This window comes from Tachypleus tridentatus, chromosome 12 (assembly GCF_004210375.1).
Source record: "Tachypleus tridentatus isolate NWPU-2018 chromosome 12, ASM421037v1, whole genome shotgun sequence".
Taxonomy (NCBI): Eukaryota; Metazoa; Arthropoda; class Merostomata; order Xiphosura; family Limulidae; genus Tachypleus; species Tachypleus tridentatus.
In genome coordinates, this window is record NC_134836.1 from 88,835,825 (window position 1) to 88,852,213 (window position 16,389).

Consider the following 16,389-nt stretch of genomic DNA (forward strand, 5'->3'; position numbering starts at 1 on the left):
AACACCATAAGTATTAGAAACTGTTTATGTTTATTTTTTATTCATTGTCATATGTTTTAATAAAGTAAAATTTAAGCATTTACTTACAAATAGCAATAATATGTATATGTATATATGTAATACACAGTAATCAAAGTGTCCTGATATTTGACAACATACTCATATGCCACTTACAGATTTGTACTTCATAGACCAGTTTTATGACTGCTGAACATGCAGGTCAACCTGTCCATTTTAGAGTTTATTTACCTATACCAAAAATACTCCTCAGTCATAACACAACTTTCCCTCAAGCTTTTTGCTTTATTGAGAAATAACTATGAATATAAGTAATCTGTAACTTGAAGTCAGTCCACACTCAAAAGGAAGTAGCTACATTACTCAATTTATTTTGTTTTTCAATCATTCTTTTCAGCCTACTTGGATGATAACTCTAAAGACATTGAAATCAGATATGCTGTTTGTGTACAAAGCTACATATAAATTACATAGTTACCTAAAGAAACTTTTAATATTCAATTGAGACTTCTTATACAAATGAGGTTTAGAAACTTTAAAATGTTAGTATCTGTATTTTCATTCCTATCATGAAGTTCGCCTTTCTTGAAAACTCACTCAGTGACATCATTTGTAAATATAGTTTATTTTCTTTAAATCTGATTTAAGGAATTATAGTAATTGTTAACTCTCCAGTCCAATGAACCAATATCATGTACAGAGGGTTAATACTTTAGAAAGGCATCACGATTCAAGTGATTGTCTACATACTTATAAGAGGTACTAAAAATCAACCTGTCAATCAGTACAGCTAATTAAATATAGCTTTCTACTTCCAAAGGTTAGAATATGCTATTTCATTAGATGGGTACCTTCACTATTATTAATATTTACAGTCATAATCCTAGTATCTCATGAAGTTTAGCCAGCTTATGGGATTTAGGGCAGTCTTAAACACACACACACACACACATTAAGATAACAAAAATATATATAATAAAGTATAAGAATACAAATTAAAAAAGTTATGAAATTTGAAATACTAAACAGTATAACCAATCCTGCTGGTGAAAGTGATAATATATATTACAGTATACCTTATGTTACATACTCAAAAATTAGTTTCAGGTACATAAATAAATCAATACTATATTATTTACGGGTATTTTGAAAGAGTTATTTTAATACAGTTTAGTAGGACCATAAAAAACATATTATTCCAAAAAATCCTCCACAAACATGCTTATACAATAAAACCTTTTGCCTTTATTTTCAAAAACTTTAAGCAAAAATCAAAAGACTGAACTCATTGTAAGATTATATGAAAAATACAAGATTATTTGCCCACTTAATATCAAAACGTATAACCATACCACTTGAATCATTACACAAGTCATGCATGCTATTTTCTATAAATGAACATATTTGTTCCTATTGTTACCTACAAGTAGTTACAGCTTGATGGAAACTTTTAGATTGTATCTGAACAGTGTAATATAAACAACTTTTTTCTTACTTCTGCTTACACAAATCATAATAAGTGAATAATTGCTCCCAATCTTTAAATTTTACAAATTTTTTAAAGGACTATAACAACATCCAATGCCATGTTAATTCTTGTAATATTTAACTACTAACACAAAAAGCAAATTGTTGAGTAATAAATATGAATAATCAAGTTTTACCAAACTATTGTAACTTGAAATTATAATTAGTATAAAAGATAACAAAACACTCAGGCACTTAAAGATGTTTTTAATCCAAAAAATTTATATACACCAGAGTATAAACACTATCTCTTGAATAATATAGAAAGAAGGCATTTAAATTTTCTTGCTGTATTTAAACTGTACAAGGTAATTCTAAAAATCCTATATAACTTGACATTCATAATGCATAGTGATGCAAGCATACCAATGACATTTATGAAAAAAAGAGGAAAGGGTATATAGTCTGGCGCCAGAGGAGCCACATCCACGCCTGACTAGGGGTCCAGGGGCAATATCTGAATCAAAAAACGGTTGGAATAATAATAATAATGGGGAATACTAATTTTGTTAGTTGATTTTTTGTTTTGGTCAATCACTTTAATCATAACTTTGATTATTCAATTACTTTGTATAACACTAATCCATGTTTACAGGCAATCAATTATACTGAACAAAAAAGTTGTAAACATGTTTCACTACCACAGCTAACTTGATTTTCATAATTTTCTTAATTTTGAAGTTGTATGTACACTTAAGTGTAATCAATTTTGTAGGATGGAAAAAAAAAGTTCATTCTTTCTCATGTAAAGTGATCAGTAACAATTCTGAAAACCAAATACTGATTAATTGGTTGTCAACAACCAGCCAGATGTTTTATTCAAGTGTTTAAGTTGCATAAAAAAATCAATTTATAGAAGTAATCTTTCTTTTAAATTGGAATCACACTTTTGACTGCATGAATCTTTTATCATTGCTCCATACACTATGTAACTTCAGACAGAGTCTTAACCATAAGTCACTTATGATGCCATATATTTACTTTTATCTTCAAAACAGTGATCAACACTATAACTGACAAGCTACCAACTGTTGCATTAAAAAACAAATTATATATATGAATGATCTCACCCAGGATAAACTTTTTGAGCATGACAGAAAGCTTGTGTCTGTCTTGCATTTAAAATTTTATTAAATTGCTTTCATGCTATACCATTTAATATAGCACAAAATCTTAGATAATAATCCATATTTTAGCAAGTTCTTAATATTAAAAAAAATTCCTGATTTTCACGTTCTGACATATGTGACACATTTTACCTATGCATCTCTATTTTATCTACCCACCCACCACCCAAGAAACTATAAAATTAAACACAAGTTATTCAGTATAAAATATCACTGCTCAGACAAACCATAATTTTTATAGCCTTTGATTTTGTTTGGTTATAGAGCTATGAGGTAGAAATTCAGAACCCTCCTGTCAAATCCTCTCTTTCAGGATTTGTTAATAGTTCTTACATTTAGTTATAAATTACCTATAAACAACAGAAATAAGGGTTTTCATCTATCAAGTAATGTATTGTATAAGATTGTGTTCTGAATAGATAAGCATTAATTTCACTTACAATACACACTTGGTTCCCATGGGAATCACAACATTTAGCTTGGGTGAATTTGTAACCACTCCTGTCACGTAGTTAGAAAGCCAGAAAATTTTGACAGTTAGGAGGAATTGTTTTATTTTTCATGTTCTTAGTTTATGTTCTTTGACTAATTCTTTGATTAGATAAAAATTTAGTACGTTACTACCATTAATATAAAAAAGTAGGCTTAACTGTCCTCAACAACTGACAGCAGAAAAAAAGAAGCTTGAGCAAGTACTTTATTTCATGTTTTTCATGTTTATTATGAAATTAAGTAAAATGTAAAAATAGGGATCTTTTGATGTTAGTTAAGATTAGTATATTATTATTTGTTTTACCAAATTTAATGTTTCACAATGTATGCACATGAATAACTCATGGGTAATGTAATTCAACAGCATAACATGAGCTACATGTTCCTCAAGTGATTTATAACCTATAATGGCATAAACAGTAATTAACCACTATTCCAAGGGCAACCACAAATTCAATAAAACATAAAAAATGTAATTATATTGTTATGAGTTTAAAGCTTATGAGTTTCATGTTACAATTTGAAGTCATTCTAGAATGACAAAAAAAAAAAGAGTACTTTAGATTTATTGATTTATTTCATTTGTTGTCATTTTTTTTGTGTGGTTATATGGTCAGTGAAATTGACTTGTCCTGTATTGTGAGAGGGTAGAAGAACTAACACTTAAAATATAATAAAGTTTTACTGATAAAACATTTGAAACATGTTTATGCATAAGACAAAATAAATTTGTATAAATATTTGTATGATGTTGTATAAATAAATGTTGAATATTTATTATTTGAATATAACCTCACAAGTGAGGTATCTTACACATGCATGTGATTTCTACTTCACAATTATCCAATTGTGAGAAAACTCACCCTATTCATAAGTGATAATTCTATTTACATAAAAACTCTAATATCCACTATCAAACATCTATATATAAAATTTGAATATTTATAGCCTAATTAGGCTACCATTATGTCACACACTCAGAGGATGAGCATCATTATTAATCCATATTTTTACAGCATTGTTGTACAACAGAGGAAGTCAGATAATTTAAGTAACACAACTCCAAGACCTTTGAAATAATGAAATGTCACAATCTACAGTAAAGCAAGTAATAAAAGTTAGTTTTAATATTCCAAATCTTGATGTCACTCGGTTCTTGGTCTCGGTCTTTACAAATTATGGTGTGTGAATGTTTGTTTTTTTTAATACTCCATTACTGAAAACAACTTAGTGCTTACTTACATAAGGCTAAGCATTAAATCCAGTAAGTAGTCATCATGAAACTTCCTATACAGATTATAAAGCTTGCCATTTAAAGATAAAAACATTTTTTTAACATTTCCCTTATATTAAAACTTTATTAAATTATGACTTCCAATTTAATTTTTTCAAATAAAAACTTTATTGAAACAAAACTACTAGACACTAATTTGATTATTTAAATTAATTTGGTTAGGTAAAATCATTTTGACATGAAGTGAAATAAGCACTCTAATTTGAACCACAGTTGAAAAGTAATTTTCTCTTACACCTATGGCTTGTAATGTCTGTACTTAGAGGATATTTGTAGTGTAGTTACTTTTAATAAAATTTACATAGTATGGAAATGAAGTCATTTGAACACAGCAGCCAATATCAAACATGTTTTGGCAATATAATCTAAATTATATTGATATTACATACAATGCATTCTATCACTGCAAATTTTGTGTTAAATGTAAATAAAGCATCTGGTGCATCTTCATTTCAGGCTCTATTTCTACTCCCAATAAATTTATTATAATCAATCACAAACTGTGTCTTTCAATAATTTTTACAGGCTTCACAGATTGATTGTGTGTCTTGTGCTTGTAATCCTATAGATGTAATTCTGAATCTTCTCCAAGTTCAATAGTCACCTACCATCTTCTACGTAAACACTTTATTAATGTATGTTCCAATATGTCAAAATCTAAATAAATTTGTTATTCATCTTTAATCCTTCCATCTCTGATCATACCAAGATTTCCATCCCATAGATGTAATATGCAATAATTACTGAAAACACAGTTATGAATATAAAAGAATACAAGTTCATAAAGTAAAACAAATGAATTACAGGATTTGCAACTTCACTTGTCATGAACAAGATAATGACCACAGTGATACCTTACCTCTAAGTAGTGTCTTTTGAACTGATCAATTACATTTACTCTACCACATTTAGGATAGACATTCATATGCTCTATGTTTTAAAGTCATTAATTAAAATATTTAACACTCACTTAATTTTAATAAATGTTTCAAATTACAAAAACTTTCATCATGGCATTTGAATCTGCAGCATTTTCATTCAGAAATTTACCAATCAAAAACTAAAATCACAAACATTCTTTTGAACTTTCAAATTTCAAATGTATCCAAAGAATTTAAATTAAGTTCAATAAAATTACTGCAGTTGAACTGAAGAAAAATATATTCTTCATTGCAAATTATACTTCTTTATAAACTATCATATCTACTATTGTGATAAAACAGCTCTTTGATTTATGGTACACACATTGTAGCATTCAATCATTTATGCCACCATCCAGCATAAAAGTAAATATATTGAATGTCCTTTTGAACTTCATTAATATATTTCTTAACCATGTCATACTGAATTAGATTTGTTGACATTTATGTAACCACATATTAGAAGTTCCATTCTGTATCACTACACTGCATCTTCTTCTATTTCTAAACATAACACTCATCAGTCAATTTCCAAGAAATAGCCCTATAAACACGGATTACCACTTATTACATAATAAACATTATTTTGTATCCCAATCTCTGACAGTAATTCCTTGAAAACTCAATATACAAACAAAAACTTTTAATAAGAGGAAATAATCTATCTTCCAGTTAGACTAGGGCAAAAAAACTCACCTCCTTGTCGAGGTTGTAAAATCCCAACAGGAGATTTGTGGACTAAATTGCTTGGATCATTAGCATAACTTGACAGAAAAACAAAACAAAACTTACTATCATTTAAATATTCCTTCATACCTAAAGAAAGAATTTGATGAGACAATTTTAATATAGTACAAAACTAAGAGAATTAGCAACTAGTATGCTTCATTTAAGTTTTCAAACCATGAGCAATACAAAATAAAAATCATTAAATACTGGTATACATAATTTCAATGCATTCTTTTAAAGTATTTAAACTTAGTTAAACCATGAGCAATACAAAATAAAAATCATTAAATACTGGTATACATAATTTCAATGCATTCTTTTAAAGTATTTAAACTTAGTTAAACCATTCTATAGCAGCCTGTATTATTTTAACATAATATTTTAAAAATAATAAAATAACAGACTAGTTACACATTAATTGTGTAACTCCCCAAATGATGTAAATAGTTTGATGGTATCAATGTTATAATGTTCATACAACTGTACAAAACTAGCCAAACTGTTATGGCTCACCTTTGCTGAACTTGTGCCAATGTACTTAAGTCAGTCTCCAAAGCTTGGAGTGCCAGGTATGCCTTAGTCTTCTGTTTTCTGTCCAGAAATTGTTAAATACTTTAATAGACTAACATTGAAACTCTCAGAATAGGATGTTAAAAATTAAACTGGTCATATTTTAAACAGATAAGCACATTGTAGAATAGCTCAGCCAAACATTATAGCAAAATAAATTACTCTGTTTAAAAACTCAAAATATAAATAAAACAATGATAACTGGAATTACTTTTTGTATTTTTAGTGTTCAAAACAAACATTTCACTGAAAATTAAAATATACTAAGATAGAATTCTAAACTGGCACAACTGAAAAATAATAAATTTAGTTCAAAAGTCTTGTACTACTTTGAAATTTCATCTCAAATGACAGTAATCCAAGAAAAATATTACATAATAATAATAAATAGTACTGGATTATAAAAGCTTTAAATAAATATCCACAGACAAAAAAAAAAAAGTTGGCTGTAATTTACAAATAAAATTCTCTTCCCCACCCCCACAAAAGAATTGTTTGCTTGTAAACCAGATGCAAAACAAACCAATATAATACACAAAACCAAAAAAATAAGAGAGACCACATTTGACTCCATAAACAACTAAAATGTTTTGTTTGTGAAGTGCGAGAGAAGTACCATTTAGAATATCAAGGAATGTACAAATATATTTTAACAATGCTATGGAAACCTAGCACTCTTTCAAGATATGAAACTGAAGACAATAATGCAAGGTCATCTCCTAAACAAATTCCAAATTCAAACAATGTATTTACATATATAATAACAAAGCTGTTTTTTAGCAAAAGATATTGGCATATCTATTTAATTTTTAAATATTATACAACACTAAACAACATTGAAGGAGAATTATTTTTATTTCTATCTAATATTTCACTTCGCAGATCTGTCTCACGTATAATAATGAACAGTAATTTTACACTGCATAAGAAATTGCTCTGAAATAGAGGTTTTTAATTTTAAAAATTTGACTGCCCAGGTATTATTACATAGTTAAGATATTATAATGAAGTACATAACATTTTATAAGAAATTCCATGCTTTCAAACTTTGTCAAAAGTCATCAAGAAATTATTATTAAATACTCTCATTACTTAAAAACAATTTTAAAATGACTTAATGATAAAATTAAAAACATAATTTAAAACAATATGTACTTATCAGCATTCAACTGGTAAATAGCTGACAGCCCTTCCAAATGAGAAGTGAATTCACCAAAGTTCCCTTGTCTGTATGAAGATGAAAAAAAGTAAAATCAAAACTAACAAACAAACAATAAGAAGTTACACTACTTGATCAGATTCATAAAATAGGACAAAGTAATAGAATTATTGTACCTGTTTACACTTCTTTCTGATTAATATTTACCCACTACCAAATTTAACTTTCCAAAACACATACAATGCTTTTATTCTGAGTAAACAATTACCTCTGATAACCTGGAGTGCAACCATAGGTTTAATATTTTTTCTATGAATCTCAGCACCGTTAAGATTATATTTACAAAACAATAAAAAGCAACAAGCTTACAAACTGAGGAAGTGTGAAAGCTATCATCAGAAACAAGAGAATAACTGTTGTTCACCTTCAGCTCAATTAACTTTAACAAAATGTGTGTTAAATAATATTTCAGGTTCATAATACTGTAAAAAATTATTAAATGTCTTAATGTTTGTACTTTTTACTTCACTGGTGTGTAATCTTATACTGAAATATTCACACAAGTTTGTTTTCAGGTTAAATTTTAAAATTTTCAAAAATATTAACACCAAAACATCTTTGAAATCAGGTCTTAAAGGAAAAGAAAAATACAGAAAAAAACTTTACAAATTTTTCATAGGTTTTCAAAGGAAGTAAGATTGAGAGTGAAAATCAACATTTATCTTCTCCTTATTCATCTTCTCAACTTAAGAGACACCAAAAATTCATAAACTAGAAATATTCTTAAACGAATTTGTTTTACCCACAGATAACTAAGCCAAGTTTTTATCAGCAGTTTCAAAATCTTTAGACCAAAATTCTAAATGCCTCATCAAAAACTTAAACTGTTAATATTAAAATAATATGGTTAATGACAGGAATGTTCCTGAAAGATGTGATATCCTTCACAAGAACTTCTACTACTGACACAATTGGGATTTCTTTCTTTTTTTAAAAAATATGGACAATATATTCCCTAACAAACCACGACACCTAAAACATTGCTAAACCTTTTAATTTTATACAACCAAACACTGAAACTCTGTTCTTCATAATAGCAGATGGTACACCAAATAACTGGCCCTTTTCTCCTGTCCTTACAGAAAATTACATGTAAAATTTTGAAGGTGCATTCACTACATCAGATTTTCACCACTCTCAACTATGGCTGCAATACTGTTTTCATCTTATGGTAATATAGAAAAGAAACAATATCAAAACTTAAAGTTACATTGAAATTACCTAACACAGGGTGTTAAAAGTTTGGTTCAAAGACCATGGTGAAAGATTCAGGCCTAACTTGGCCACCATGGTTACTACATTTAAAAGTATTTGCAATCTTTATGGTGAGTTCTTGAAATCAAGTTTCTAAGCAGATTTTTACCATCAGCACTACTTACCAATTAGATGAAACTTTGACTAATAAATAATCAAAAATACTGTTTAATGAAATGTTCCATTAATTCTAAGTCACACTGATGATGTATACTGTGTTTTTCATGGATGAGCTCCATAGTAATTAATAAAATAGAAAAATTACCAGGTATGTCCATTATTTTGTCCAACCATTACGATGTATGACAACAGTACAGACTACATATATTAAATTACTATAAACAGCATAAAAGCCTTACCTTAGTACTTTGGATAGTTCAGGACAGCTCTGTAACAAAAGAAAACTCTTTATCAGCAAAACTAGTTCAATATTTAATTACAATTTCTTTTTTCAATTAAATATATGACTTATGTTGCTTATAAAATTATACTAAAAAATTACATATTGTGAAGCACCTTTGTATTATAACAAATATTTTGGTTTTAAACCAAGAAAATACTATATCCTAGCTATGCGTACATTAACAATATTAAATTTCAAATATCAACAGCATAGTGTTTAATATTAAAGGTGTCAATACAGTTTAAAAGAGTGTATCAAGAGTAACCAAAAATTTCATACATCTTCAAATAATGATGACAAACAAGCCAATAAAGCCCTTTATAATACAGGCTTCTCATTCACTGCAATTCAGATGACTTGTTCAGAGGTCTGGATATCCTATTAAAACTGCCCTTACCAATACTCAAAATTGACTGTCCAGATACTTCCATTAGATTTACGAAAAAAACTGACAGAGGAAGCAGAGAATTAAGTGGCAGTGATTATGTCCTACTATTATATATCTGGTCAATACATGGAGTACATTTAACATTAGAGTACTGCTACAAAGATGATTTTCTCATTATGTAGCTAATTTAATAATGGTTTTAAACAACATGCTAAGGACTACTGTGATTTATGTAGTCATTACTAATAACTTAAAATAACAAATAAAACTACCTACTTAAATCATAACTAAAAATTATCCTAGTAAATTGTGCAGTTTATTTAATATACCTTTCCAAGTAAGAGTTCAAATATAAAATAAACACTGATAATGATCATAATGCATTGATTCATCGCTTAAATATCTTCACTGTTAGTGGCATTTTGCCATTAAAGTTTTGGAATTTGTGTTTCTAATATTACCAACCTATAACTATGGAAAATAAAACCTATGCAGATCGGACTAAAAAAAAAAAAGGAGAGGGATAAAGTAATTACACAACACAGAAACCATCTCCCATTCAACAAATTCAAGTAGAACAATAACAACATTGAATGATGCCACCATGATAAAAATAACTATCACTAACTCTGAGCAAAAACATGTTTGTTTTTTTGTTTTGAATTTGAATTTTGCACAAACCTACTTGAGAGCTATCTGTGCTAGCCATCCCTAATTTAGCAGTGTAAGACTAGAGGGAAGGCAGCTAGTCATCACCACCCTCCACCAACTCTTGGGCTACTCTTTCACTAATGAATAGTGGGATTGACCATGACATTATAATGCCCCCACGACTGAAAGGGCGAGCATGTTTGGCGCGACGGGGATGCGAACCCGCGACCCTCAGAATACAAGTCACACGCCTTAACATGCTTGGCCATGCCGGGCCTACAAAAACATGCACAAAAATGCACTGTTCAGGACTCAGAGCATACATGGTACACAGTGTGCCAATTTTTGCATACAGTTTTTTGTGTAATGTATGCACAGTTTTGCAGTAAAAATCTCTGGCTATAAAATTAATTGAGAATTGAACTTCTTAAAAAATTATTCTAAAATTAATATACACATTCAAGACAAAGGGGTCACAATTTGAAAGTCTGTAGTACAAAGAAATAGTGTAAGCTACTTGGTAACATCATTAAAATTTTAAAGTTAGAGTTTTACGAGCAAGAGTTAATGAAATATGATCATAGCATTTCTCTAGCACTGCATAACAAACAATTGAGAGTAATCAGTAAAAACATTATCTTATACCATAGGTGGTATAATTAAAATATTATTTAAAATGTAAAATGGCTGGCATCTGATAAGTTTATATCTCTGAACACAGTTGATGACTTGTTTAAGTTATTAATCATGAAAAACAGATGCAGAAAAGAAACTGCATTTCAACATTTAAAACTCAACTTCCAGAAAAAAACTATTTTGAAAAAATTTTAGTTAGTTTATTTTTTTCTATCTTATACCTAGTATGAGGAAAAGTCTATGAAATAGATTTAAAGGAAGTTACTTACATTTCACACAAGTGATCTGCATATGATAATACAATAATGTGTAAACAAAAATGTAATACCTGATTGCACAGCCAACACATTTTAAAACATCACGTGTGTAATTGCTTCATGCCAACATCCAAACCATTCAACATTGTAACACCTGGTAGGATATATAAATATACTACAACAAGGGATTTTTCTCGTATAGCAAAATGTTTAAACAAAATAAAGTTGAAGTTCACAACATTTTAAAAACAGGGTTCTTCAGTGTTCTCCATGTAAGTAGAACAACTTGCATAGTTCTTTATAATAGTTACAACTGTTTTGTAAATGAAGAGGAATGCAATAACAAAACCACAGAAATTCAAGAGAAGGCAAAAATACCCAGACCATGACCAAGTAAAAGCTGCAGTTTTTGAGCAATTTCAGTTGTTATCAACCCTGCTATGTGAATGGTAAAGCATCTAATCTAATTGGGCTTAATATGTTTAGAGTGTGAAATATTCCTTTGTGTAACTTCTATATACACACACCTCTTTACACTTCCATTCCAAAATATATCAAGCATCTAAGTTCATTGTACTGATATGAAAAACTGACCTGCCCATTACAAAACATTTCACTTAACTTCTACAACACCGGATATTATCTATCACATACCTACTAACTTAATTTTCATTGTTCTGTAGGAACTTAATTATCCCCAGACGATGATAAATACTCTTATAATATGACATAGTAGCCTCTGTGCACTCAAATATTTACCCTTGCTACCATCACTTACCCAAAAAGAGGCCACACATCACCTAGAAGGGGTTATCTGTTTTAGCTACTCACAACACTACAAAATAATGTGTTGTCAGTCAGTCAGCAGACACTAAAGTGATGTCACATAAGGGACATTTAACGTTTGAATTTGTATTGTTGTGACATTAGTAAAACTTGTGCATGCCATAAATCACAAGAATTATGCACTCTGTAAACTATGATACAGTATAACATACTAACTTCAAAAGAAAGAAATGAAAATATATTTTACTCTTAATTTTGGTTTTATTTATTATTGAAACAAAACACTTTCAGGTACTCTCTGAAAATACATCTAACTGTATCATCTATAATTGTCACTAAAACATACATAGTAGGATAAATAAAAACTAAAATTACATCAAATAGACAACAGAATATTATTCTATTGTCATGGAATTAGTATTTCCGATACTTATCGAGAATAATGAATTATTTGAAAATCATTCAAATATTTAATAAAAATAAAACCTCTATGAATAGCTATGAAAATACAAAAAACAAATACGTACCACAGGATCACCATGGTGAGCAATCTTTACATCCTTGACTTCTCCAGTGTTTTCTAAAAGAACTTCTACATAGAACATGTCAGAACTGATAAAGCAATCCATGCCACTAGGTCCAGCTGTGAATTTTAAACTGATATACAGAAATACATATTAAACTCTTACATATTCAAACTGGTTAAAAAATAATATATTCAAAACAATATAAAAAATGACACAGTTGGATTAGCAGTGAACATGCACATGAAAATAATGTGAGAAACTGGTTGTTTGATCCAGGAACCCAATACCTGACATCAATATTATGTCTGTGTAACATAAACCATCTTACTCAAAATTAAAACAACAGGAACCACTTCAAGCCCCATAACATCAAGAAATAGCAGAAGGAGAAGAACCATATTAATCTGCAAATACCTCCATCATGACCCACAACATGGATGGAGTAACAAGAGTATAAGTAAGGGAACAGAGATATCTATTATACGTATGTGAGAAGTTATGTTGATTGGTTCAGCATTAAGTTCAAAACCCTGCCACTAACAATCAAAGGGGTGAGCTGCAATTTTGATGGCACACTCCATTATTACATAGCAGAAGGTATCTCATCATCTACACCAACAAAATACCACTGCCCTGCTCTTAATTGAATAGTTTTATAATCATGTGCATATGTCCCAGTAATGCCTGGAGGAACAACAATATCAAACACTTTGCCATGGCACACCAAAGAAAAGAGGTGAAAATATATATTAACCACAGAAGAGCCAATAGGGTGAAACAAAGCTAAAAAACTATAAACAGGATAAAATGGATTGTATTAACAGAGGTGCAAAGGACATAAAATCAAGAATAGAATATGCCTGGTGGTAAACTGAGATAATAAGGAACTAAAGCTTGTACCAGGTCTCAAGAAAGAAAAAAAAGATAATTATGAAACAATGCCACGATAAGGTGAGAATATACTGTGAATATGTTGATAAAAAACTGAGATAAGCCTAGCAGATTCTACATTTCCCCACTGAGTAGCACTACATGAAGCCTGTGTAAGTGTGCTGATAGAACACAACAACCAAATTGGTAACGTAGAAATTCATAATGCAAAATGAATACCCAAACATAACAAATAAAAAGTATTTGTCATAAAGTAGTAAGTTCTGTAAGGAGATAGAAATACAAAATAATTTCTCTTTGAAATAACTGATCAAATTACAAATGTCACTATTATTAAAAAGAGTAAACATAAGAGAAATTAATGCAAAGATAAGGAAAACAATAAAAAGAAACACTTGAAGAGAGCACAAACTAAATGTTGCAACTCTAGTGCTGCCAAACAAGAAATAATAATAATTCAGCAGAATTTAACAGAAGAAGTCACATGCATAAGGAAAGTATTTTACACTATTATTGGCAGAGAGTTTTCACATACTGATTTGCATGCAGAATGCATTTCAATCATTTGATTCGAAAGCGAGTGGCAGTTTCAAGGTTTGTGGCATGCAAAAAAATTTTGCATCTACAGGACAGCACTGAATGAGAATGGTTATTCACATAAGAAAAGGTAATGCATCATATCAGAATTAAAATTACTAGTTAGCATGTATTATCATTTTTTATTTTAAATATTTAAAAAATCCAAACTTTTATAATGGCTAATAAATTTTAGACCCAAACTGCCACTAATAAATGTAAGCATTCTAAATTTTCCTTCTACCAAATTAAAACAAACTACTATTAAAATCAAAAGAAAATAAGATTTAAGAGAGTCCAAAATATGCTATAGCTATTACAGCAACTATTATGACATTTTAAATGCAACTATTTGAAAAAAAAAAACTTTTAAATCTATCTTTTGTTTGACTGATCACAGCTAACAACCTCAAAACATGCCTGAAGAGTATGTAATAATGTTAAGAAAAGTCAGTTCCATCTTAGTTCTAAATAAAAACATGGCACAACAAACATTCAATACTTAGAAACAGCATGTAATTGACTACCTACACAAAATTGACTACAATGCTAGGCTTTCACCAAATATATAAAAACAGAGTGCATATAATACTTTGTTTCTGAGGAAAGCTTCAAGTGTCATGAATGAAAGCAAAAACATTATTCATAACCATTCTGCTAGCATATCTTCTACTAATCTCTCACTCACCATTTGATGATTTCTTTGTTTTGTGAAGAGGTGAAGATGTAATTAATTTTGGAAACCAATATCAGTTGTTTTTTATTGTTGTTTTCTTTACAGAATTAATCTGAATGAAACTAAGTTCACATACATATACATTTTTTATATGAATAATAGATATATTTTGTATTTTTAAGTGTTAAAGATGTTTGTCACTAATAGCTTGTTTTCTGTAACTGAAAAATAAAATCAGATTAAAATCTTAAGTAATTTTCTATTCTTGTAATAAACAGCATGTTTCATAATAGTTTTAGTTATTAATCAGACAAAAGAGAAATAATTTGAATACAGGAATGGTTTGTTTCAGACAATTTCTGCAAGGGGAAAGACAGGGTGTTCGAAAGTCACTGTGCATTTGTACATTTATTAACAGACAAAACTGCACAGTGACTTTCCGAACACCCTGTATAATAAACCCTATGTGCATATTCTATTACAAATAACCTAGACAGTATGTAAACCTTTGTTGCAGTCTGAAGAATTTTCTTGTTCATGAGTAACTCTTAAACAAGAAAGTGTTAACCTATCTTATTCACACATTCCACTAAGAGCATTGATAGGATTACCTACTCTGTCCAACTGCTGAACTCATATGAAGATTTCATAATGTCATTCTGCAATTTATATTCATATACTCCATTACTTCTTATAAGAGTATTCTCTCATGCAGTTCACCATGTTTTAATAAAAATAACCAGATATTAGAAAATACAAAATAATAATCTGGTTAATATTGATATATTATCACATATACTCACCCCTGCTGCCTGGTTATACTTTCTAATCGCTCAACCATGGACTGCAATGATGTTACTAAAATAAAGTGAAATACATGCAAAGCTTAACCACTACAACAAATAAAATCACAATATATTTCACAATGCACATACATATATATATTTATATGCACATCTGCAAGCATTCTTTTGTACCAGTGATTAACAGTTTAAGTATGATCGTAAACCCTTCTGAAAATGAACTTCCATACAAGAGGATGAGCCACTCTTTTGGGGAAAAAAAAAAGTTTATTTAAAAAATGAAAATTTGCTATTCAAAACTTTGCTCATTAGGAAAAACAAAAAACATGTTTTGTTTAATGTAATGTAAAACACTAAATTGAAATTGTTGGATTCAACATTTTCTATAGTCAGTCTTCTTTCCATTGATTTTATAAAAATTCTAATACTTCAAATTCCTGAAAATACCATGTGTCTGTTTTTAATATGGATGTGAAAATATTACTGTAAAACACACATATACAAAGACATATAGAGGATATCAAATATTTTAGACTATTATCATGCCTTGTTTTAAACCAATTTATTAAGCCTGCACTTGTTTTAACTGTACAGCAAACTATTTTGTATTTATGTTATAAAATAACACATACATTTATCTTAATT

At 29.2% G+C, this 16,389-nt stretch overlaps 1 protein-coding gene across 4 annotated transcripts in view; it reads right to left on the reverse strand.

Annotated features, from left to right (window-relative positions):
• LOC143233930 (uncharacterized) overlaps positions 1 to 16,389 on the reverse strand; it is an 86,611-nt gene that overhangs the window by 28,439 nt on the left and 41,783 nt on the right. For all 4 annotated transcript variants that reach the window (XM_076470829.1, XM_076470828.1, XM_076470831.1 and 1 more), the window contains exons 4-9: positions 15,745 to 15,799; positions 12,799 to 12,928; positions 9,510 to 9,538; positions 7,833 to 7,904; positions 6,621 to 6,698; positions 6,075 to 6,142 (exon numbers count right to left, since the gene is read on the reverse strand). In XM_076470829.1, coding sequence (XP_076326944.1) covers positions 6,075 to 6,142; positions 6,621 to 6,698; positions 7,833 to 7,904; positions 9,510 to 9,538; positions 12,799 to 12,928; positions 15,745 to 15,799 — 432 coding nt within the window. The remainder of the gene's footprint in view (positions 1 to 6,074; positions 6,143 to 6,620; positions 6,699 to 7,832; positions 7,905 to 9,509; positions 9,539 to 12,798; positions 12,929 to 15,744; positions 15,800 to 16,389) is intronic.